Source organism: Acinonyx jubatus, chromosome E1, assembly GCF_027475565.1.
Source record: "Acinonyx jubatus isolate Ajub_Pintada_27869175 chromosome E1, VMU_Ajub_asm_v1.0, whole genome shotgun sequence".
NCBI classification, from domain to species: domain Eukaryota; kingdom Metazoa; phylum Chordata; class Mammalia; order Carnivora; family Felidae; genus Acinonyx; species Acinonyx jubatus.
Genome location: NC_069397.1, coordinates 13,228,682 through 13,254,738, shown reverse-complemented (window position 1 = coordinate 13,254,738; position 26,057 = coordinate 13,228,682). Strand labels below are relative to the sequence as shown.

Here is a 26,057-nt window from a genome sequence, read left to right as displayed (position 1 = left end):
TGTGGAAAGTTGGCCTGGCATCTGAAGTCCCTCCTCTAGATTCAGGATTTACACTCTTTCGAAATACAATTAAATTGATGGAGGGAGGTGGGTGGGAGGCAGGCTAGACAGGTGAAGGGTATTAAGGAGGGCACTTATTGGGATGAGCACTGGGTGTTGTAGGTAAGTGATGAATCACTGAATTCCACTTCTGAAACCAATGTACTGTATGTTAGCTAACTAGCATTTAATTAAAAACAACCACAATAAGTCAAAATAGGCCTTTAATCCTTCATAAAGATAATTTATAATTTTAGCATCTTTATATTCCCCTAAATAAGAATTAACACAAAGTAATGTGATAATTCTCTTTAAAAAATAATAACAATGCTAATAATTGCACAGTATAACTTCTCACTCTACTTTAGAAAAAATATGAGCATCACAATTATGCAAATTTTTAGACTTCACTTTGGTGAAGTATAAAACTTGAAGTATAAAAACTTGGTATTTTACATATATTTACATAATATAAATATAAAACAAATATTATATTATTAAGCCACAATACATAAGTATTACATGAATGTTTAAACACAAAATTACATTATTAAATCATAATAACGTGAATATTATAATACATTTTCAAATGTAACATATATGCCTTTTTGTGTTCACTTGGCACAGTGTATCTTTGGAAATTCCTCCACAAGTCAGTTCAAACCGATGTGAAACCTGATGATATTTATCCTATATTTATTCATTTGTCAGAGAATTATAACTATGCTAATATAAAAAGAAAACTTGTTTTCAGTGGTTTACACTGAAGAAAAAGTACAAACTTCAAATGCCTCATTTTACAGCTTAGTGCTTGTCAGGTGCAAGGGCCAAGTCAGAACAAAACCCTGACTTGGAGTTGCCTATATTGGGCTGGAACAAGGCTGGTAAACGTAGGTGAGCACACCTATACCTCATGTGATTGTAGAGAAATGCACTCAACAGTCAAAGGAAGTGAACAGGTTCCATCTTCCCCAGAGACAAAAATGAAGAATAAAAAAGTTAATACTAAAAATCGTAATAGTATTTCACTATTATGAAATAGAGAAAGCACATTCACCACTGCTGGTGGCTGTGTAGTTAGTAAAAAGGCTTGCTTGATGAATTCCTTCCCTACATTTGTCAGGAGTTAGAGAAATGTTCACCTCTTTGACCCTGGATTTTCTCTGTGGGGTCTTAGGAAAGCAGCAAGGAGGAAAAAAAGGCCTGAGTTGACATACCTTCCTTAATAATTTGTTCAAAGTTAGGACGATAATTAAATAACTTGTGGCATGTTCATTTTATGGGACGTGTAGTTATTAACATGAATACCATGTGGTTTATTTTTTTAACTTAAGGTCTGTGGTTGAAAAGGAAAAGGAAAAAATGCGCAGCCTTGTGTATGTGTTGGAGGGATAAATACAACGAAAATACTTGCTTCACTAGAAGATAAAATCCTTTGCCAATATCTCTACATATTTCCTTTATACTTATATTCTCTTTGTACTGAAAAACACATTAAAAAAACTTTATTTGTATTTATGTGTGTGGATGGATAGATGGTGGGTGATGGATGGATGGATGGATGGATGGATGGATATGGGTTTGTATGAGCTGAGAGAACAGCATGGAACCTGACTGTCAAAACTGACTACCTCAGGGGCGCCTGGGTGGCTCAGTCGGTTGAGCGTCCGACTTTGGCTCAGGTCATGATCTCGTGGTTCATGAGTTTGAGCCCCGCGTCGGGCTCTGTGCTGACAGCTCAGAGCCTGGAGCCTGCTTCTCCTTCTGTGTCTCCCTCTCTCTCTGCCCCTAACCCACTCACATTCTGTCTCTGTCTCTCTCGAAAATAAATAAACATTAAAAAAATTTTTTTAAAAAAACTGACTACCTCATAGCGGTGAGATATGGGAAGAGGTCAGGAGAGATTAGTTTTTTCTTTATACATCTCTATATTTTTTAATTTGTTATAACAGGTAAATGTTACCCTTAGAGTAGGGGGAAAATCAAATAAAGAAAATTTAAAGGTGAGGAGGAGAATAAACAAGAACATTTTTTTATTTTTAAGAAAAAATAAATTTGAAAAGAAAAGTCGTACTTAATAGCACTGAACCATACATGTAAACACAGTTAAGATGCGGTAAACATAGGAGTGCATATATCCTTTTGAACTAGTGTTTTGATTTTCTTTGGGGCAAATACCCAGTAGTGGGATTACTAGATATATGATAGTTCTATTTTTAACCTTTTGAGGAACCTCCATACTATTTTCCACAGTAGCTGCACCACGTTGCATTCTCACCAACAGGGCTCAAGCGTTCCTTTTTCTCCACATCTTCACTGACACTTAATTGTTTCTTATGCTTTTTCTATTAGCCATTCTGACTGTGTAAAGTTGATATCTCACTGTGATTTTAATTTGCATTTCTCTGATGATTGGTGATCTTGAGCATCTTTGCATGTGTATGTTGCCTATCTGTATGTCCTCTTTGGAAAAATGTTCATTCAGGTTCCCTGCCCATTTTTTAAGTGGATTATTTGTTTTGGGTTATTGTGGGTTTTGGTTGTGTTTTGTTTGTTTTTATTTTTGGTGCTGAGCTTTATAAGTTCTTTATATATTTTGGATGAACCCCTATATTAGACATATTATTTGCAAATACCTTCTCCCATTCACTAGGTTGTCTCTTGTTTTGTTGATAATTTCCTTTGCTGTGAACCCCTCTGTTTATTGCAGCATTATTTACATCAGGAAACAACCCAAGTATCCATCAGTAGATGAATGGAAAAGTAAGATGTGTTATATATGTACAATAGAATATTACTAGCCATAAAAAAGAACAAAATCTTGCCATTTGCAACAACATGGATGGACCTAGAGGGTATAAAACTAAGTGAAATAAGTCAGAGAAAGACAAATACCATATGGTTTCCTTCAGATGTAGAATTTTTTGTTTCTGAGAGAGAGAGAGAAGCAGAGGAAGAGGGAGAGAGAGAATCCCAAGCAGGCTCCACACCCAGCACAGAGCCTGATGTGGGGCTCAATCTCATGACCGTGACCTGAGCTGAAATCAAGAGTTGGGCACTCAACCAACGGAGCCACCCAGGCACCCCTCATATGTGGAATTTAAGAAACAAAATAAATGAACCAAGAAAAAAGAGATAAGCAAAAAAACAGACTATTACATACAGAGGACAAACTGGTGGTTGCCAGACGGGAGATGAGTGGAGGGATGGGTGAAAAGGAGAAAATAAGATTGAGTACACTTATCTTGATGAGTACTGAGAAATGTATAAAATTATTGAATCGTTACATTGTACACCTGAAACTAATACTGTGTTAATTATACTTGGCTTCTTAAAAGTCATTAAAAATGATTAAGATGGGGAAGCCTGGGTGGCTCAGTTGGTTAAGTGTCCAACTCTTGATTTTGGCTCAGGTCATAGTCTCACAGTTTCATGAGTTTCGAGCCCCGAGTCAGGCTCTGGGCTGACAATGTGGAACCTGCTTGGAATTCTCTGTCTCCCTCTCTCTCTGCTCTTCCCCTGCTCAGGCTCTCTCTCTCTCTCTCTCTCTCTCTCTCTCTCTCTAAGTAAATAGATAAACCTTTAAAAAATGGTTAACATGGTAAATTTTACATGTATTTTACCACAATAAAAACTTTTTGGAAAAAAGAAAAGAAAATCATGCCATAGGAATTTAGAGCCAGCAAGTCTCTGAAGAATCCCTTTGATTTAGTTGTTGCCATGTTTCCATTGTGCAGCATGGAATGGTAAACAATTGTTAAACAATAGGAGCACCGTGAATAGAACAACATATTCTCACATGCTGTAACAACATGCTAGTCTTAGGACATTAGTCATTATCCCAGGATCTATTTGAAACAGCTACTAGGAACATGAAGACAGTACCTTTTTTAGTGAGCAACAGTCATTTCATGTGTATCAGCAAAATGGAAAAATTCAAGATGCCTTCCTTAAAAGAAAATCCAGGTGAGGAGGGTGCAAGAACAAACCCTAAGACACTTAGCACGTAGTAAGAATGGCCAAGGGGTAATAACTGTCACAGCCAACATGTAGCCTGTGGTTGCTGTGTGCTGGGCACTGTTCCAAAGGCTTTATGTTCCTTGTAGCATCCCTATAAAATAGGTTCTATTATTATTATTATTATTATTATTACTATTATTATTATTTGAGAGAGAGGGGGAGGGTGGGAGGGAGGGAGCGCGAGTCGAGGAGGCGCAGAGGAAGAGGGAGAGAGAGAATCCCAAGCAGGCTCTACACCAGCGCTGGGCCTGACATGGGGCTCGATCTCACAACCATGAGATCATGACCTAAGCCAAAATCAAAAGTCAAAGGCTTAACCAACTGAGCCACCCAGGCACCCTCAAGTAGTTTCTATTATTTTCCCATTTTAAAGGTGAGATACTGAAGTACAGAAAATTTGACTAACTTCCTCAAGGTCTCACAGCAAGAAGGTCAGGATGATGCCGGAGACCCTGGGATATGGATGCATGGACCTTCTCCCCTATTGGAAACTTGTACAGGTAGCCTTTCCCTTCCATTGTATTTCCCGGGACCCCTCTGCATGTACCATGCTCCCTAGATCCCTGCGTTTTCCCACACTGCCCTCCCACACACCCATATCCTCCCATTCTTCTGCTCCATTTAAATCCCACTTTCTCCCAGGTATACTCTCTGAACACCCAAGCCATTGGCACAACTTCTACTCTGAGCCCCACAGGCACACACTGCCCAGCATTGTACTGCCTGTGCCCAAGCCTCCCTCCCCAGACCTGAATGTTAACTATCCAGGGCCCATCCATATGTTCCATTCTCTAACATGAAGGGATCCTCAGACTCTGTCAGTTCACCCTTCTCCATTTACTGATGGGGAAACCGAGGCCCAGAGTGGGGAAGACACTCGCCCAGACTCCCACAGCTGGTCAGGACTTGAACGCCTCACTCATTCCAAGACTTCTCTGACACTCCTCAGAGCGCAAAGGGGCCAGCACCCCATGGACGCTGAACAATGTTTTCAAACTGAGTGAATAGTCGAGTTGGAGAGGTTATCCCCTGGGATGTGGCTACCAGTTAGTTCCACACATTTACTGTGTCAGAAGAAATTAATCAGCCTGGGAATTAGGTCGCCCCGCAGATGCAGGAGGGCTGCTGTGTCGGGCCAATGAGGACAGGAAAGTCAAAAGGCTTTGGAACAAGGAGCAGAAGTCCTCTTGCCCTGGCTCTAGCTGGGCAGGGCTGAACTCCTGGCATCTCGGACCGGGACTGTGGGGTGACAGAGGGCAGCACTCCTGAAGTCCATCAAGAACAGCTCCACAGACATCTCCCAAGCCTGCTGTCCTGGGGTGAATCTGCCGGCAGCTCCAGCCCCTCCTCCCTCCCTCCACTTCTAGGTCAGGTGGGAACTCTGGGGCCGAGGTGGGCTCAGAGAAGGGCGCCGGGAGCCCAGGCTGGGAGACTGGGCATCTAAGTCCCCAGCTCCACCTTACTGCTTTCCTCACAGGGAGGTCAGAGAAAGGGCTCTTCCCTAACAGAGGAATCACAGTGAGGTCACAGCTTTGAGGGGTGACGGTTGTGGCACAGCGTGAGTACAGCCAGATAGAATAGACCAGGGTCCCTTGCTCTGTGATTGTCAACAAGCCCCGTCCTTCTCAGGCCATTAGCATTTTCTTAGAAGGAGGCAGAGGAGTGATAGCATCCTCTGAGCACGGGTGGTCACCACAGAGGGGTGTCTCTCCCAATTCTGGATTCCCAGACTCCTTTGTTCCCCCTCTCCTACTCAGTCTCTCTAGAAGGGTAGGAGAGAAGTCATGCTGGCTGAGGGCTGAGGGCTCCTCGTAGGGCTGGGGGGTGCAAAGCCCATCCTTTATGAAGTTTCCTGGTTAATTAATTAGTGAGTGACCCCCTGTGCTCCCAGCCGACATGCCACCCCTCTCACCTTTGGCTGTTGAGGTCAATCTTCTTCCCCAGGCGTGCCTGCCTTAACTCCCCCTGCTGGTAGCAGATCAGCCTCTGGGTGTGTGGTGTGGAGGGCAGAGCCCATCTGTACTCACAGGTAAGTGATCAGGCAGGAGACTTGCTGGCACAGAGCAGAATAATCAATGGCAGAAAGGCAAGGGCTAAATCAGGGGGAGAAAGAGAGAAGGGGAGGGAGAGAGATAAATGAGAAGTACCTGCCAAGGCGTGACAGAAGGATGAGGAAGTGCACAAAACCATAGATAGTTCAGACTCCTGGATTCAGTTCCCGGCTCTATCCCCAAATTGCTGAATGACTTCAGACCGTGTTCTCTGGGCCTTGTTTCCCATTTGTGTCATGGCTGTTGGGTTAGGTGATATGTTAAAATCGTTGCCAATTGCTGATGCCAAGATAAGAAGATGAACTCTGATCGTGTCTTGTTCATAAAACTCTGAATGCCCTCCCTGCCTCGTGCTCAACTACCTGCCCGGCATAGAGTAGATACAACAGGCAAGATTGCTATATAAATTATTAAAGAGAAATGAATGAGAAGTTGGCAGAGGAAAGGAGAGGATAGAAGGAAGCCCTTGGAATAGAAAGGCCTCATCTTTGGCTAAAACTGGTTGAAGACAAGGCTATTCAGGAGAAGAATCTGAGCTGACCAGCAAGGGACCAAAGTCAAGGAGTTGGATAGACATTCCCAGGACTGGGAGTGCTAGGGGGCCAGCGACAGTTTCCCCTTTTCCCCACTGCCCGTGTCCCCATCTGATAAGGCAAATGGAGACTTTCAGCAAGAGTGAGAGGAAGGAGGAAGTTGTTGGCATTTGTGTGTTGACTCCTGTGTGGCTGGAAGAATCCATGGAGGTCTCTACGTCTCTCGCATTTTTGAGCATAGGGGTCTGGGTCTGGGTCTTTGTGTGTATATGGCAGGTATGTCTTTGGATGGATCTGTGTATGTGTCTACACCTCTGTGTAAATGACTGTTAGTGGGTATCCATGTGTGCCCGTGTGTGTCTATTGCTGTCCTGGTGGGTGTGAGTGTGTCTCTGGCATGTCCGTGTGACTCGATTTATCAGGATATGTCTGCATCTTTGTGCAGGCTCGTATCCCTGTGTACTTCTATGTCGTGGGGCATCTGCGTGTTTGCTGCAAAGGTGACCTTTTCCGTAAGCTGCCTGGGGGACGGGGTTTCTGGTTCTAGATCCTAAGATTCTCTGCCTCATTTTGTGACCTTAAATAAGTCACCCCTATTCATTTCAAAGAGACACCTGCCATGCCTGGGCCTTAGGAAGGGGCTCAGAGTCAAAACCTGCAGCTCAGCATCCAGGGAAACCAGTCCTGTGCCCGGATTTCCGGGGGAGCCAACATAAATTCAGTCAGTTTATCTCCCATCACCAAAAGTGTTTCGAGGCTGGGGGAGATGGGGAGGAAATTGACATTTTTTAAGTACCTACTATTTGCTAAGTGAATGTATATGCCTCAAAGAGGTTAAGTAACATCTCTGAGGTTTCTCTTGTAATTTCCATTGTACATGCTATTCCCTCTTTCTAGAACTCCTTTCTACTCTTGTCTGTCCAGTGAATGTCTTATCCTTCAAGCTGGCCCTGTTCAAATGTCACCTCCTCTGTGGAGCCTTCTCTGACTGCCAGGAGAGTTAAGACAAAGCCCTGTGTGATGGGGTGCCTGGGTGCCTCAGTCAGTTAAGTGTCCGACTGTGGCTCAGGTCATGATCTCATGGTTTGTCAGTTTGAGCCCCACGTCGGGCTCTGTGCTGACAGCTCAGAGATTGGAGCCTGCTTCCGATTCTGTGTTCCTCCCTCTGTTCCTCCCCACTCTCACATTCTGTGTCTCTCTCTCTCTAAAAGATTAAAAAAAAAAAAAAAAGACAAAGCTCTGTGCCAGGTCTGAGGCCAGATAGGAACAGATAAGTAAATATTTGCCCTCAGAAAGTCCATCATCTTGTGGAGAAGATGAGCATTACAGCAGAAGTCACAACACCAGCAAATAAGGGCTAAGTTCCAAAGGAGGGTTACCAGACAGAGAGGAGAGAGGCATTCAAGTGAGGGCTGGAGGAGTCAGGAAAGAAGGTGGGGCTTCCTGGAGGGGGTGGAGCCAGAGTTGGGTATTGGGAAAGGGTAGGAAGAGCATTTCAGGTAAGGAGCAGTGTACAGGAAAAGCCTGTGAGAAACGTGTGAACAAGAGATGGTGAGGAGGCCAGCCTGGCTAGGGTGGGGGGACAGGGAAGCATGTGGAAGCAGTTGGAGCTGAGACCACCGGAGAACCAAGTTGGGAAGTTCTGGCTGCCAGGCTGAGCCATTTGCACTGTACCCGATGGGCAATGGGAGACCAGCAGGGCAGTAAACTGAGTAGAGAGAGCATGGCTCAAGAATCTCCAGGCCCCTTTTAGTTCTGGCTTTCTCTCTCTTTAAGGCTGCTGTCCTAGCCCACAGGAAACACGCTGAAGTCTCTGGGTGAAGATGGATGAGAATGCATCTGTCCTCAAGATCGGGGACCTCTGGCCAGGAGGGAAACCAGCCCACAGAAGGTGCAGACAGTGTTGAGGCCTGGCATGCTGCCCTTCAGGTGAGAGAACCCAACATTCCTCTGCTGTCTCCCTGCCTTGGGTCCTATCTTCCAGTCCACCCCACTCCACTGTGCCTCACAGGGGTAGGGAGGACAAAGCCATGTGTCAGCTCTCCCCCCCACCCCCAAAATACCTTTCTCTGCCTTCACATTCTCTCTGCCTGCCTGAAACGCCCTTCCCACTTCCAGGTCTCTATCTGGTGAGCTCCTACTGATTCTTCCAACCCCAGTTCAAACTTCACCTCTTCTTTGGAATCTTCCCTGAATCAGACAAGCACAGGAAATTACTCCTACTACTTTGTTCATACAGTTAGTGTAGTGCTTATTGTTGTGCATGGCTGGAGGTCAAGGACCGTAGCTGACCTGCCTTTATAATCCTAGAGACCAACATAAAGCCTGATCCAAAGCAGGCGCTCAACAGATAGGTGTGAAGTGGACAGTTGAGCTGTTACAGTGCCCCCAGAGAACCCCACACAACCCAACCCCAGAAAGACCACTGAGTCCAATTCCAGTTAAAAAACACATTGGCAAAACAGAGGTTGACCATAATGGAAAAGGACCTGGAAATTAGGTCCTCTAGGAAAGAATCTAAGGCACCAGGTGTGTTTGGATTGGAGAGAAGAACACCTCATAGACTTTTTTTTAACACTGTGTGAAAAGCTGCAGAGAAGGGAGATTAGGTGTTTAACCTTCAGTGGCCAAAACTGTGACCACTTGTAGAAGTTACAGGGAAGCAGGTTTCAGCTGAGATTAAGAAAAACATCTTTAAATAACTACAGGCTTCCAGCAGTGGACTGGATTGCCTCTAGTAGCCTCGGGGAACAGGGAGAAGGCATCAGAAGCTGAGGGAAAGGGAACCAACATCTACTAAGCAACCATTCCCTGCTACGTGCTTATATATCCATTACCCATTTAATCATGGCATCAACCATGCAGAGAGGAATCATCAGTATTTCCATTCTATAGATGAGAAGAGTAGAGATGGAATGAATGTGGGTCTACGTTTACAAAGTCAATCAGGATTAAAACCCAGGTGGCTCTGACTGCAAAGCCAGTGGCTTTTCCTCTATATCATGCAGTGCCCACCTGGAGGTGGGGAGGGAAGGTCAGGGGCTCTGCAGGGGAGAATCCTGTACCTCAAAAGAGGACGAATCGGAGAGGTACCAAGGTCCTGGCTGTTCAACACTTCAGCTCTGTTCTGGGGATAGGCGTGGAGTTGGCATAAGCAGATGACTCCGATAGCCAATGAATGACAGTGATAGAAAAGCAGAAAAATGAAAAAATAGGCTACATCTGGGACTTCTCCTGAAACGCGACAAGAGCAGACACTGCAGTTTGCACATCATCTTCTCTCTTCCACCTTCCCTTGCCTCTTTTTTCTCTCATTGCTCTTTAAAAAGCTTCATTCAACAAAAACCGATTGAGTGAGTTTTGTGTATAGATCACTTGGCAAGACAGGGAATAAGCACAGCTCCTTCTTGCAAGGAGCATCTGAGCTAAGAACTGACTCGGTCCACTCTCTGGGATCTCACCAAAGCCTGGCCCTCTTTCCTGACAAAGCAGGGATAGGCTAGGCTAGGAATAGAACATTTACAGAAACTTTGCATCAGTGGGAAAAAATGTGTTTTAAGGAAGAGATTGAGTGGGTGACAAAATGAGTGCTTTGTTTCAGAGATAATTGAAATCACTTGGCTTACTGAGAAACTTTGAAGTTTTCAGTCAGCTGAGGTCAGAGCAAAGACAAGACTTGCCCCAGTATCATAGTGGATGTTACCTTCTTCATTCCATGCGCCCTCTGCCAACAATCCCACACAATCTCTTCCCCCTGTCTGGATGCCTCCCCCTCCGACACCATAGCACGTCTGCTGGATAAAACCATATTCATTCTCCAAGACCCAGTTCAAATCCCATCTCTTCTTTATATTCTTGCCAAACTCCTCCGGTAGAATAATTTACTCCCACGTGGTTCATAAAATTAGTAAAGGAGGAAACACTGCAAGCTGCTCTAGGTCAAACTGTGGGCAAAAGCTAAGCTTCACCCTGTTCCCCACAGGCCCCAGCACAGGAGTCAGCCAACTATGTCTTACGGGCCAAATCTGCCCTTCTGCCTGTTTATAATAAAGTTTTATTGGAACAAAGCCAAGGCCGTTCATTTACATACTATCAATGGCTGTTTTCACGCTTCAATGGCAGAGCTGAATACTTGTAAGAGACCCTATGGCCCACAGGCCTAAAATACTCTGTGATCCTTGACAGAAAAGTTTAATGATTCCTGAGTTAGCACATAATACGTGGTGAATAAACAAATGGCAAATGCCATAAGGGGTTTTATGAAGAAACTTCAACTGGTTTTCAGATGGCCTGGGTCCCAATTCTGCCTCAACTGCTTGTTTGACTATGCAAATGATGGTAGATAAATAGATGGGTGGCAGGGAGGTGGGTAGATAGGCAAGAGTTTTGGGTGCTGGGTGCTGCGCTAAGTATTTTACACTTATTACCCACTTTATCTTCACAACAACTCCATGGGTAGCGATTAGTATTTCTTCAATGAAAGAAGAAGAAATGGAGGTTTAGAGCCGTCATAGCACCCGAGCGGTGGAGCCAGATCTCAAACTCAGGTCTGTTCTACTCCAAGCTCGAAACTGCCCGCTACCTTAGGACACCCTACTGGGATTCAGATACCGAGTTTCTTCATGAAATGAGGATTCCTGGGTGGGCAGTGTGGTTTCCAAGCCTTTTTAGCAATAGTAAATTTAAAAATAGGATACGGAACCCGCACATGCAGAAGCCTACCGAAAGGTGCCAGAACTTAGGCCTGCTCCTCATCTGCCCCCTCAGCGCCCCCCGCCTCTCTGGCCGCTCCATGGCCCTGGCCAACCTCACGACGGCCCCAGAATTCCTCCTCCTCGGCCTGGTGGATGGAACAGACATCCACCCGCTGCTCTTCCTGCTCTTCCTCGGCGTCTACCTGCTCAATGCCCTGGGCAACCTGGCCATGGTGGTGGTGGTGAGGTCGGATGGGGCCCTCCGCTCCCCCATGTACTATTTCCTGGGTCACCTGAGCCTCGTGGACGTCTGCTTTACCACTGTCACGGTCCCCAGACTGCTGGCCGGCTTGCTCCACCCGCGCCAGGCCGTGTCCTTCCAGGGATGCTTTTCCCAGATGTACTTCTTCGTGGCTCTGGGCATCACCGAGAGCTACCTGCTGGCAGCCATGTCCTACGACCGCGCGGTGGCCGTCTGCCGCCCCCTGCACTACTGCGCGGTCATGACGCCCCGGCGCTGCGCCGCGCTGGTGACCACGTCCTGGGCCGTGGCCCACCTGCACTCGCTGCTGCACACGCTGCTCATCTCGGCGCTCTCCTACCCGTGCCCCGCCCCTGTGCGCCACTTCTTCTGTGACATGACGGTGATGCTGAGCTTGGCGACCTCGGACACGGCGACCGCGGAGGCTGCCATCTTCTCCGAGGGCCTGGCCGTGGTGCTCACCCCGCTGCTCCTCGTGTCGCTGTCTTACGCGCGCATCCTCGTCGCGGTGCTGGGAGTGCGGGCGGCCGGGGGCCAGCGCCGCGCCTTCGCCACCTGCGGGGCCCACCTGGTGGTGGTGTCGCTTTTCTTCGGCTCTGTCCTCTCCGTCTATTTCCGGCCGTCCTCCGCCTACTCAGCCCGCTATGACCGCCTGGCCAGCGTGGTCTATGCTGTGCTCACACCGACCTTGAACCCTTTCATCTACAGCCTTCGCAACAAGGAGGTCAAGGGCGCCCTGAAAAGGGGGCTTAGATGGAGGGCTGCACCCCAAGAGGTGTGAGGTGTGAGGGCACGTCCTGGTTCACTGGCATTTCAATGATAAGAACGATTACAAAAGAACACGCCCCTCTTTTTCTAGCTTCCCAAAGCACTAGCAATATTGGTCCTGTAGCATCTTATTTCTGGTTAAATTAAAAATTAGACCCGAAACAAAGGTGACAATGTGTTTATTTTACAGGGATGGGTACATAGCAATAAGCTAAATTCATTTCTGCCTTGGCTGAATGTTTGAAATAGAAGCTACTTGTAAATTTTGGAAAAATGAAAGGGAACAAGCAGGGGACCAAGGAAAGAGCCTTGTAGCTTCTGTAGAGAAAGGGGGAAGAGTGTGATATGGCAGCAGTCTAGTGGATGGAGAGGAAAGCCGAGAAGCAGTGCAGATGCAAGAGTTTTTAAGGAGGTTTTTTTTGGCGGGGGTGGGGGGGGTGGGGGGAGAGGGCGCTGCAGTGTAGACCACATTCTTTTCAGACTCCTTTTCTGGAAACTTCAGGAAAGATCTACTTTTTATTTTAAGTATTCAAAAAATTATTTTTAAGTTCTATTCCCTAGACAATATGTCCATCATTTTCATGGCAGGAGTTCAAAAATACAGATGAAGATACAATTCTCCTTGACTATCACTCAATCCAACCTCCACCCCCATCCCAGTTACCAGTTCATTACCTCCCCTGCCTTTCTCTCCCTGCTTTTGACACATAGATCGTCTCACTCTCTACATATTATTCTGTAATTTCCCTTGTCATGCAACAATAGTCTAGGAGATCTTTTCTTATCACAATAGATGGAACTTTTTCACTTTTAGCTTCATGGTATAGAACGCTATACTGTGATATTCCAGAGTTTAACCATTCTCTTATTGATGGTTATGCTTTCCCAATGTTTCACTATTACAATGATGTAATGATATCCTTGTCATAAAAATAATAAAAGATAACATTTAGTGAGGACTTATGTGCCAGGCACTGTCCTAAGTACTCTACATGTATGTCTGCCTTAAATCTCACAAGATTCCAGGAGGAAGATATTATTCTCATTGCACAAGAGAGGAAACAGGCTTAGAGAAACCAAGTGGGCTTCCCAAAGCTGTAAGACTAAGCAGTTTATCTTCTTCAATAATTTGTAGTTGACTTTTTTCATAATATTGAGCATATTTTAGTAATATATAAGTTCCTAAAATATAATTGTGCCTGTATTTTCAATTTCTTTTATTTCAATAGTATTCTCGTGATTTTAAGATTGCCTCTTTAACTGTTAATTTTGCTTCTTTTTTACTCCCAGAGTTCCTTATTTGTATCTTTTCTATTTTGTTGCCTTATTTTACGTGCCATTTTATGTTATTATTCATATTACCAAAGAACCAACATTTAGTTATTATTATTCTATTGCTTCTTGGTTTTCAACTCCATCAAGCTTTTACTTTCATACTGATGAATTCCTTCCTCCTGTGTTGAATTCCTACTGATGAATTCTACTGATGAATTCCTTCCTCCTGGTTTCTCTGTGTTGATTTTGTTAAACCTTTTCCAGATTCTTGAGGCTTGTGTATCCTCTCGACTTCAGGAGGGGTGTCTCTGCTAAGGTCCACTGTTGCTGGACCTCGACTACACTCAGCATGGATAATACATGTCTTTTCTTTTGAGAAGGGAGTTGATGCCCTTCTTAGGGCTTACTGTTTCTGCTGACTGATTCTGTTAGACGCAACAACGTCTTCCATCTGGTTCTGGGCTCTGACTTTAGCTGCCGCTACACGGTCCCCTTATTCATTATCCTGATAGCCTCTGGAGACACACTAGCTCTCAACTCCAGCAGGGCTCCAACAGGGTACGCAAGAACTTTTCAGATCTTCATGGCACAACATGGTTGCAAAGATTCATGTTTATGTGCATGCGCATGTTGTTTGGGATTTCAGACACTCTTCCCTAGACCAGAGCTGTCATGATATGGTCGTGTAGTGGTGGGCTTTTCTGCAAAGTGCCTTCTCCCAGAGTACCACCAAACAAGGAGGGAAAGTTCACTGTGGCCTCCAATATCCAAAACTATTTGAAGATTTTACTATACCCCCATTTGGTTATTGAAGGACAAAGAGCAGGGCCTCACACTAATATCTGTGCTCTCCTTAGAATCACTATTATTTCACATTATTCTTTTTTTCCCCCGTCTTTTAAAATGTATTTATTTAAATTCAAGTTAGTTAACATACTGTGTAGTATTGGTTTCAGGAGTAGAACCCGGTGATTCATCACTTCCATACAACACCCAGTGCTCATCCCAACTAGTGCCCTCCTTAATGCCCATCACCCATTTAGCCCATCCCCCCACCAACTTCCCCTCCAGCAACCCTCAGCTTGTTCTCTGTATTTAAGAGTCTCTTATGGTTTGCCTCCCTCTCTGTTTTTATCTTATTTTTCCTTCCCTTCCCCTATGTTCATCTGTTGTGTTTCTTAAATTCCAAATATGAGTAAAATCATATATTTGTCTTTCTCTGACTGACTTATTTCAGTTAGCATAATACACTCTAGTTCCATACATGTTGTTGCAAATGGCAAGATTTCATTCTTTTTTGATTGCCAAGCAGTATTCCATGGTATGTATATACACACATACATACATGGATACACACACACACACATATATATACACACACACATCTTCTTTATACATTAGAAAAAAGAAATAACAGAACTAAGTATTTGAAAGAAATATGCATACTTACCAATACTGATGTTAACTTTGTGTATCTTCAGTACCCAAGATAGGTAACTGAAATCCTTATTAGAAAACAATAAGAGAATTTAGTAAGGTGTAATATTTTTTAAATGATATACAAGACAATCAGTAACTCTTTTATGTACAAAAAAATTACTTGTCTAAAAACACAATAGTGACCCCCTCCCACTTTTTTTTTTCAATGTAAAATACCTAGGACTAAATGTAGAAAGTAATCTGTAATAATATACTAAGTTAAGACACCTACAAAATTCAACTAAGAAATGAAAACCTGGAATAAATAGAAAGGTATTCATTATTTATAGTTTGTAAGACAACTGTACAAATAGCCAACTCTAATTCACAAATCAATGTAATAATTCGGTGTAACTCAAGTTAATTTCCCAACAGATTTTTTAAATTGTAATTTAATAAAATAGATCTAAAGTATATCTGAAAGGATAAATGTGTCAGGAAAGTATTGGAAGAGAAGAATATAGAAGAGGGCTTGTCACACAAGGTACTTAAAATGTACTGTTATACATAGTATGGCATCAATATAATAAGTCCAGAAATGAATAATATTATTAATAATAATAATAATATAATAAGCCCAGGAAGTATATGTGAGCACTTAAGACATTGTAAAGGTAGTTTTTTATACCTGTGAAGGTGGAGACAACTCACTTGCTGAGGAAGGGGAAAAAAGAAAAAGGACAGTTGGCCTTAAACAAAATTTTGGGTGGATCAAGCATAGAGATGTGGAAACTAACACTGTACAAGAGCTAGAAAAAAGAATGAGATAATAATAATAATTTGGGGATAGAAAAGCCATTTCCAAGCATGTGGAAGAAAAAAATCATGAAGTAAAAATCAACTTATTTGTCTACTTTGAAGTTTATGATCTTAGTAAGGGAAAAACACATCACTACCAAGTTCAAAAGATGAATAACAGACTGAGGGAAGTGTTGCCTACAAGATAGATAATGTGATCGTAAGAAAAAAGAAAATCGACTCAAGGCTAAGGACATGCACAAGGAAAAGTAGCTAATCAGTATAAAGAGATGTCTGAGCTCACTGATACATACAAAGATTCAATTTAAAAATAGTAAAATATCATATTTTGATGGATATTTTGAGAACAAAAAATCCAGAGTTGGGAACATGTAAAGAACCAGTCACTCTCATTCACTTTTGGAAGGAGTTTACCTTAGCAGAATTCCTGGGAGGCAATTTGACAACTTCTACCCAATTATAACCTGTTCATATCCTTTGATCTAGTACACCCATTTCTAAGAATGTGTCCTTAGAAACACAGCATAAGTCCACAAGGAAACGCATGGATGAGGAAATAAAATTGAAGTATTGTTCAAAATCATAAAAAACTGAAAACAACCCAAGTGGTTACCAAAAAGATTATTTAAATAAATTATAGTAAATGCATCCATTCAACAAGCACTGTATAGATTCTAAGATCATTATATGTCTTTATATGAAATGATGAATTCAAAATATATTTTATATAACAACCTGAGAAAATGGTGTGTATAATTTAATGCTATTATATGTAATGTTAGTCTACACAGAAATTATCTATGTACATAGAATATTCCCCAACTTCTAACTGCTTTTATGGGAGAGGGCAGAATTTGGGGGAACCTTCCATTCCACTTTATTATTTATTTCTTTGTTGTTTGGATAATTTTCCAGTGAGAATGTATTCTTTTTGTAGTCAATAAAAATTTTTGAAGAAGAAAGGAAGTCAAAGTTGGCATTATTAGGAAGACTTCTTTTAAAAGGTGTTTTTTTTAAGGCACACTTTAATTTCAAGAAACATATGAAAATGTATTCAAATCAAATCAGTTATTATTGTCCATCTAGCAAGTACAAGGCACTGAAGTAGTCATTGAAGAGATAAGAGAGCACCTGTCTTCAAGACACTTAAAATATACTTGAAAAGAAGTAAACAAAGAAAGCATCACATAATTTCAATGTAATATTTCAAAGGATAAAAATCTACCTGGGGGTCATAAATAGATTCTAGCCCTCTGTCACTATTTGTGCTACTTTAGGCTATGTATGGGCCACCATTTTACTGTCTATAAATTAAACAATTCGTAAGAGAATCATATGGCTCATTCCATATAATATGATTTTAATTCAAAAGAGAAATTTTCATCCAAAATATAGATATTATCAAAAGAAGGAGTCTGTCATTAACTGACAAGTGATTGGTAAATCAAAGGAAAAAAAAATTTCGAGTATGATCATTAAAGTGGTGAATCAACCAACACCTGAAATGAAAATTAAAAACTAAATAAATAGGTAAGCAATGGAATAAATGATGATCCTTGGAGAGTAAAAAATTACAAAAGAAGTACATAATAAACTGGAAGACATTCTTCATGAAATAAACATGTTTGGCAGAAGCAAAGCACTGAAGGGGCTGAGAAATTTGGATTTATTTATTAGAGAATTAGGAACTACTGTACTTTCTCTGAGTGCAGTAAACACTAGCGTTAGAGTGATATATATTCAAATTTGAATAATAATTGCCAAGTGTCCACTACATGTCAGTCCTTGTGCTACATCACCCCCCAGATTCTGTGGTAAACCCAGGATGTGAGATGGACCCACCCCTAGTGACAATGAGAAAACCCCCTGGGCTGCATTAGCTTGGTGCTTACTAGACTTTACGGAATACTACTCATTGTCAATATTATGCCTACTGCTTGAAAACATACATTAGTCTTTAGAGTCCCTGTCCCAGAGAAAGCTGAATCGTCCATTTGGAACATACTCTTCCTAAGGTTCCTTTTATGTCCCGATTCCTCAGGCTGTAGATGAAGGGATTCAGCATAGGGGTGACCACATTGTACATCACGGCCATGACAGTCTCCTTAACAGTAGAATTGTTGTCTGAAGGGCACAAGTAGAGGCCAATGATTGTCCCGTAGAAGAGAGACACCACAGAGAGGTGGGAGCCACAGGTGGAGAAGGCCTTGCGGATGCCCCTGGCAGAAGGGACCCTGAGGATGGAGGACACAATCCGTGCATAAGACATGACAATGAGTAGGAATGGGATGACGAGAATGAGCCCTCCCATGATAAATATCACCAACTCATTGATTCGAGTGTCAGAGCAGGCCAGCTTCAGCAGAGCAGACATGTCACAGAAAAAGTGGGGGATTATGTTGTCGGCACAGAAGGACAACTTGGCCATGAGCAGGGTGTGCAACATGGCATGGGCAGTAGTCAGCACCCAGGACAGCACCACCAAGGAGAGACAGAGCTTGGGGCTCATGATGGTGGTGTAGTGCAGGGGGAAACAGATGGCCACATAGCGGTCATAGGCCATGGCCACCAGGAGGAAGCTCTCCAGGTCTCCAAAAAATAGGAAGAAGTACATCTGGGTCAGGCAGCCGGCATAGGGGATGGACGGGACCCGGCTCTGCATGTTCTGCAGCAGATTGGGCATTGTGACAGAGGAGAAGCAGAGGTCAGAGAAGGACAAGTTACTGAGAAACAAGTACATGGGCGTGTGGAGGCGGGAGTCCAGGCGAATGAGAACGATGATGAGCAGGTTCCCCAGGATGGTGGTAACATACATGAGCAGGAACAGGGCATAGAACTGGTCTCGCAGCTCTGACTTGATGGGCAGGCCCAGGAGGAGGAATTCTAAGACAACAGTTTGATTCTTTCCTGTCATGCTCTGTCTTCAGCATTTTAGGAAGAAATTATAGTGTCCATTAAAACCTGAATTTAAAAATGAACATATTTCTATGATACATGGCCTGCTGGGTGCTCTGCAAAGATACTTTACATCACTCTCATCACAATAATTACCATTCCTATACTCCAAATCTCTACAGTCAGAATGTCTATGATTGGAAATGACTTTTCTTTACTTCTCTTTAACATGTGACAATATCTCAACTTTTATAAAACAATCTTATCCATTACCTTCTGAGACACATATATTGGTTTTCCTCATATCTACCTGACCAGGCATCCTCCGTAACTCTGATTGATTTCTGTTTTGTCAATCTCTTCATGTTGATGTTCCAGGGCTTTCTCCTCAACACTATTCTCTTACAATGCTACATATACCACCAAGAAAAACTCATCTACTCTAATGGATTTGATAACCATTTAATCCTCAGGTGTAGGTGACTTTGTAACCTAGTTACTTAAGGATTATCTTCCCTGAGACTTATCACATGCATTTAAAGCTCAGCAGATCCCAAAAGAAACATATGATGTTACCCTGGCCATCTCCCAATCCCAATTCCCTCCCCCTGTAGGTCCCCATAGCTCAGTAAAAAGGAATCCAGGTGTACCAGTCGTACACCTGAGTTCTCTTTCATTCCCTCCTTTCTCTCATTATCAATATCCAATCTGTCAACACATCCTTAAGATGCTGCCATGTAAATCTCTTTCTCATGCATCCACTCCTTATCTCCACCATCACTACCCTGGCTGGGCTAACATCATGTCTGCAATATTGGAACAGCCTCTTCACTCATCTCCCTGCATCCATGCTTGAATGATCTTCTTTAATATCCTTTGTTTGCACTGTGGCATTATAAGATGAAAATCTGATCATCATTCTCCCTAAAGTCTTCATAGATTCTCATTGCTCTTAAGATAAAGGCAAAATTCCTTTCAAAGGCACAAAAGGTGCTTCATGACCTGACCCTGGCCTACTTCCACCAGCTTCACCTGGTCCCACTGTGGCACTCACACTCACCTCTCCAAAAATGCTGGACTTGAACGTCACAATTTCTTGCCTCCAGACTTTTCTACTTGCTGTCCCCCCCTGCCTAGCATCTTCCTCCCCCTGTTCCCTCTTCACCTGGTTTTCCCTACTTATCCTTCAGGCATATTACATGTCACTTACTCAGCTATACCTCTCCTGTGCCCTCCAGACCAAGTGAGAACCTGCTGCTATGTTTCCACAGCATCCTGTGCTTGTCCCTAAAGCACTAAATGCCCAGGGGATTGTGTATAGCTGTCCTCCCCAGTGGACTGTAAACTTCATGCAGGAAAGGTCATGTCTGCCTTCATGACTGCAGAAGTGCCAGCACCTGGCACGGTGCCTGGATGTAGCCAGTGTTTCATAAATATTCATTGGCCGTGCTTCAGACTGAGACATGCATTCCTTCAACTTTAAAGACAGCAGACTCCTGGGGCACCTGGTGGTTCAGTTGGTTCAGCGTTTGACTCTTGATTTTAATTCAGGTCGTGATCCCAGGGTCGTGGGATAGAGCTCCACTTTGGGCTCCATGCTGAGTGTGGATTCTCTCTCTCTCATTCTCTCTCTCTCTCTCTCTCTCTCTCTCTCTCTCTCTCTCTCCCATTGCCCCTCTCCCCCACTCCCCCCGCTCTCTAAAATAACAGTAATAATGAAAACTAAAGACAGAAAACTCCTGTTAGAATATCTACTCCTACTAAATGCTCTCAAAACAAGAACTCACTAGCTTCACCATTTAGCACTGAATTTGTCACTTTGTTACAGATTTATGAATGTAATACTGTACCCATGGAAAATGTTGGAGCACCTCAGATAACACTACTCTTATCACTGATACATCTGATACAGGTAATAGAGATATACAACTGTGTTTATAGATATATAACAATAGATATAGATATAATCTCCTATTGGTTCTGTTTCTCTGGAGAACCCTGACTAATACACCTCCGTGTGTCTCAAAGCTGACAAAGAAAGCAGAGGAGAACCACCAAGAGATGTGGGAAGCTCCTTCATCAAAGACATAACGGAGAGTCCACCTGCTAAGACTTTCACCCTGCTGGTGCTGTTTGATCCAACCACATTTAACAGCCTTTACACATGGATTTTATACTGGCATTACAGTGGGAAGAAACATGTAGGGGAAATCATACAGCTGTTTTCTCAGAATTTTGCTTCCCAGTAAATGAGCGGGATCCATCCTGGTGTTGAGGGTATGATGAGGAGTCACACCCAGAGATAGCACTTGCAGATGCTACTACTGATTATGCAATGACCATCTTCACCCATCGTCAGTAGTTCTCAGGCTAGACTGCACATGAGAATCACCTAGCACAGTACTTCTAAAATTAAATGTTCATGCAAATCACCCAGGAGTTCTGCTACAACACTGATTCTGGTTCAGGGGGCCAGTTTTACATTTTTAATTAGCACCTGGTGACTGTTATGCTGTGGTCCATGGGCTACACATTGAATAGCAAATATTTATGATGCTTTTAAAAATGAACATTACTGGGTGCCCTCAGATAAATATAATCACAATCTTAGAGGAGGCCTGTGCAAAGATTTTTAAAGCTCCAAGGTGATTCTAAAATAAAACAAGGGCTCAGACTATTACATTAAATAAGCCTACCACAAGAGCCGTCATTACATTGGAATTATACAATCTTGTAAGAATACATGACACAGTAATATTTACAAATGCTATCATTGACCACAAGATTGTAACTGGTGAACATCAACTGAAATATTTCTAGAATGTGGGGATGTCTTCGGAGGCAGGGAGGTGAAGAAGAGGAGGGCTATCATACCTGAAGCTCTATCCTACAGAACATCATACAACCTGGGAAAGCAAGACCCTCAGGTTGGAAGGACCCTAAGAGACCAGCTCATTCACCCTCTGCCCAACTTACCCAGTGTGTCTGAGGGTGACTCCTGGACACTAACCTGAGGTCCTGTTTCCCTTTATTTACTAAGACATGTGAAGTGATAACCTCTGTAATTGCCACCTGTGTCTGCAGCATCCCTTATCACATCTCCCATTGTGCACATCCCTGGCCCTAGAGGGCCCTGGATCCCAAAGGAGTCTAGATCCTAAAGGAACTCATTAAAGACACAGAAATTACCCAGGACTCCTTAAGATAAATGCTCTCAGAGTCTTGGAGTAGTGATTGACTACATCACTGACCACACCTGACTAAAGGTGGTGATGGAGAGTAGCTCATATATGGATGAGTAGTCACTGCCTGTTTAGGGAATGGGCAGTAGTCCTGTGGGGCTGGAGCCTACAATTTGGGAGGTGCAGAAGGATGGTTGGAGAAGCCATGGAAATTAAGGGATCAGACTGAATAGCCTGAAACATCTTACAATGTAAGAGGCTTTATCCTATGGCCAAGAAGATGTCATCAGTGGTCTTTGAACAAAGTGCCATGAAAGACATGTATTTTTGAAAGATTCCCAGGGTGGCATAATCTCTCACTACAACCTAGTTCCTCATAAACATTCTCAAGGGGAGAGTTAAACCTGCAGCTAACAAAAATTAGATCTCTATGACGCAACCATATGCAGGTACATAGAAAGTACTGGAATAAGAGAAAATATAAACTCTCCCAGATTATGTTCAATTCTTCCTCATGCAGAGATAGAAAAAGAAACTCAGATCTGAATCCCACTGAGGTACTTCTACTTCATTACCTCTCTTGGAAAATCTCCACAGAATTCTGTCACCACCATCATCTCTACCACTCTTCCTATGTGTCAGATTACCTCTTATTTTCCAGTTCTTCCTTGTACTGTGATTGATCACAAGGCCATAGGTGACATTTATAAATCCTTCTTTCACTAACACATTCTATGTTCTCATTCGCCATTATCTCTGTCTGGATGGGAGTTTTTTCCATAGCAGTATCATGCAAACCTTCATTCCTAGGAAATCTGTACCCTCATTGGTCTTGCCTTTATTAGGCTGTTATAGTTTCCATTAAGATTTATTATTTGACAAAATCTTAAGTGGCACCCAAAGAATTCCCCAGAATTTCAGACATGATCCTAGCTGCACCATTTGTGTAGAGCAACCCAGATTCTCCTTAGTCATCAACATCACCACCTCAGGCAGAATGGCAACTCTTCTCTTTGTGCATCAGTTCACATAAGAACAGCAAAATGTCCAGATGGTGGGCTCAATTTCTAATTCAGTGAAACCATCATTGTGTAAAGCCATCCCCTGAGAGAATCACTCCTCTCTTCAGAACTATATAAGACACTTCTTCTGCACCATTTTCAATTTTTTCATTTTCATTTTCATTTTTTATTTTAGCCACAGCTTCAGTAACTGCACTGACTTCAATGAGCTTTATCAGAAGCTACCTGACAGCATGTTACCTCAATTCTGCTGCACACGCTCCTTGTTTTCTGCCCTGGGACTTCTCTTACCTCACGAAACAGGATGCTATGGGGGAACTTTCTCAGTACTCATATTTGTATGAGTGCATGATCCATTTTCAGTGAATTGTTGTAGAGATTGTGAGGTATGCACTGAGGCTCATTTTTATTTTTTGCATAGGGAAATCCGATTTTTCCAGCACCACTTATTGAAAAGATTATTTTCCATAAATTATCTTTGCATCTTTGTCAATAATCAGTGGACAACACTTGAGTGGATCTATTTCTGGACTCCATGTACTATCCTATACTGTTACACTCATCAATAGTTCTATATTTTCTCCAATACCATAGTTTCCCGATTATTTTAATTAACAGTAAGTCTGGAAACCAGGCAATATGAGTCCTTTTAGTTTGTTTACTTTTCCAAAATCAGTTTTAATTTTTAGTTTCTTTGCCTTTACATATGAATATTATAATCATATTATTAATTTGTATCAAAAAACTGGGAATTTTGATTGGAATTGTGTTCAATTTCTAAATCAGTTTTGGAAGAGTTGACATCTTAACAATATTGAGTTTTCTATCCATGACCATTTTACATCTACCCATTTTTTTATTTGACTTCTTTAATCAGTATTTGGTAGTTTTCAAGATATAGTTCATTCATATATTGTGTAAGATTTATACCTAAGTATTAAATGTTTTGGTGTTAGTGAAAATAGTACTTTAAAGAGTTTTTCTTCCACTTTACACATGCTTATTTCTAGGTGATATAAATATAATTTTAATATATTAATATTATATTTATACACAGAAATGAAACTTCTTAATATATTGACCTTGTATCCTATGTTATTACTAAATTCACTAATTCTAGAACCATTTTTTATGTTCTTTGGGACTTTCTAAATAGACAATCATGTTGTCTATGAACAGAGATGGTTTAATTTCTTACTTTCCACTCTATATACTTTTTATTTGTTTTCCTTGCCCTTTCTCACTGCTTAGGACTTCAAATACAATACTGAATAACAAGGGTGAGAGCAAACATTTTTACTTTGTCCTTGAACTTAGGGAGAAAGTATTCAATCTCTCACCATCAAATATGATATTAGCTATAGTTTTTTAGAAGTTGCTCTTCCATTAGGTGGAAGAAGTTTCCTCTATTTCCAGTTTGCTGAGAGTTTTAATCACAAACTGGTTACATTAATGTTGAATTTTTTGTCAAAGGCTTTTTCTGCATTTGTTCAGATGATTCTTTTTCCCAGGTAAATCTCCCTTTTTAATAACAAAGGGTCACTTGGTAACAACTGTACAATACACTTACCCACAGAATTATACTTTGGGACACAGCCTAAATTAAATGGTTTCTTTGAGGTTTAACACCATGCTGATTTTAAAATCATATGGCTTTTCCCATTTGTTTTATTGATTGATCGTTTAGATTGATTGGTTTTTGAATGTTGAATGAACAGCTTTTCATTCCCATAATAAACCCCATTTGATAGTGATACATAACCCTTTTCATGTATGGTTAGATTCTGTTTGCATTAACGAGGATTTTAGTGTGTATGTTCGTGAGGAATATTGGTCTATAGTTTCCTTATAATTTCTTTATCTGGTCTTGATATCAAGGCTTCATAAAATGACTTGAGAAGTATTTCCTCCTCTTCTAAATACGGGGAGAATTGCATAGAATAGTATCCTTTTTCCTTCATATAATTCATCAGTAAAGCCATCTGAAGTTTTCTTTGTCAGAAGGCTTTTACCTACAAACTCTATTTCTTTAATAGAAACAATGATTCAGGTTATCTATTCTTTGTGAGTAGGCTTTGGAAATTGTGTCTTTCAACAAATTTGCCCATTTTATCTGAGCTGTAGCATTTATGGGCATAAGATTATTCATAGTATTCCATTATTATTCTTTGAATGACTATAGGGCTTTGTAGTGACATCTTATATATCTTTCCTAATATTTATGCTTTGTGCCTTTTCTTTTTTCTCCTCTTAATCATTCCGACTAAAAGTGTATTTATTTTAGCTAGTTTTTCAAAGAACCAACTTTTGTTTTCAATTTTTCTGTCTCATTTTTCTGTTTGTAATTCATTGATTTCTGTTCTTTTTGTTATTTCTTTTCTGGTGCTTGCTCTAATTTCCTCTTTTCCTCCTTATATCTTTAGGTTGGAAGCTCAGATCATTTATTTGAGAACTTCATTCATTTGTAATATAAGCATTCAGTGCCATAGATTTTCCTTTAAGCACTGACTTAGCTGTATCCTACTAATTTTGATATGCATCTTTTCACTTTATTTTAATTCAAAATATTTTCTAATCTCCCTTGTGATTTCCTATCTGACCTATAGGTTGTTTAGAAATGTGTTGCTTACTTTCCAAGTATTTGGATATGCCTACTTCATACCAAATACAAAAATCATTTCCAGGTATATTGTAGATGCAAATGTGAAAGATTTTCAAAATAGAATGGAACAGGGGCACTTGGGTGGCTCAGTTGGTTGAGTGTCCAACTTCAGCTCAGATCATGATCTCCCCATGAGATCTTGCTGCTGTCAGCCTGTCAGCGCACAGCCCGCTTCAGATCCTCTGCATCCCCCACCCGCCCTCCCCATTTGCACTCTCCCAAAAATAAATAAATATTTTAAAAATATAATAGAACATAAAATCTCCTAGAAGACAGTATAGAGTATCTTTAGTGTCTTGGATTTAAAATAATTTTGTTTGTAAAGAATTAAAATTATAAAGAGGATTGATTAAAAGCTCTACATTTAACAATTTTAAAAAAATCTGTCATCAAAAGACACCATTAAGACATCAAAA

At 41.8% G+C, this 26,057-nt stretch overlaps 2 protein-coding genes across 2 annotated transcripts; one reads left to right on the top strand and one right to left on the bottom strand.

The window, feature by feature from the left end:
- The first annotated feature begins 10,864 nt into the window (after positions 1–10,864).
- On the top strand, positions 10,865–12,533 carry LOC106987348 (olfactory receptor 1L4). Its single transcript, XM_053212178.1, has one exon. The coding sequence runs from the start codon at positions 11,271–11,273 to the stop codon at positions 12,378–12,380; it is 1,110 nt and encodes a 369-aa protein (XP_053068153.1). The 5' UTR covers positions 10,865–11,270; the 3' UTR covers positions 12,381–12,533.
- Positions 12,534–15,062: 2,529 nt separating this feature from the next.
- LOC106987347 (olfactory receptor-like protein DTMT) lies at positions 15,063–19,882 on the bottom strand. Its single transcript, XM_015085607.3, has one exon. It carries the CDS (start codon positions 18,792–18,794, stop codon positions 17,838–17,840), a length of 957 nt encoding a protein of 318 aa, XP_014941093.2. The 5' UTR covers positions 18,795–19,882; the 3' UTR covers positions 15,063–17,837.
- Between the last annotated feature and the right edge of the window lie 6,175 nt (positions 19,883–26,057).

Excerpts from the sequence above, each read along its gene's own strand:
- LOC106987348 (XM_053212178.1), top strand. The coding sequence starts at position 11,271 with ATGAGGATTCCTGGGTGGGCAGTGTGGTTTCCAAGCCTTTTTAGCAAT.
- LOC106987347 (XM_015085607.3), bottom strand. The coding sequence starts at position 18,794 with ATGACAGGAAAGAATCAAACTGTTGTCTTAGAATTCCTCCTCCTGGGC.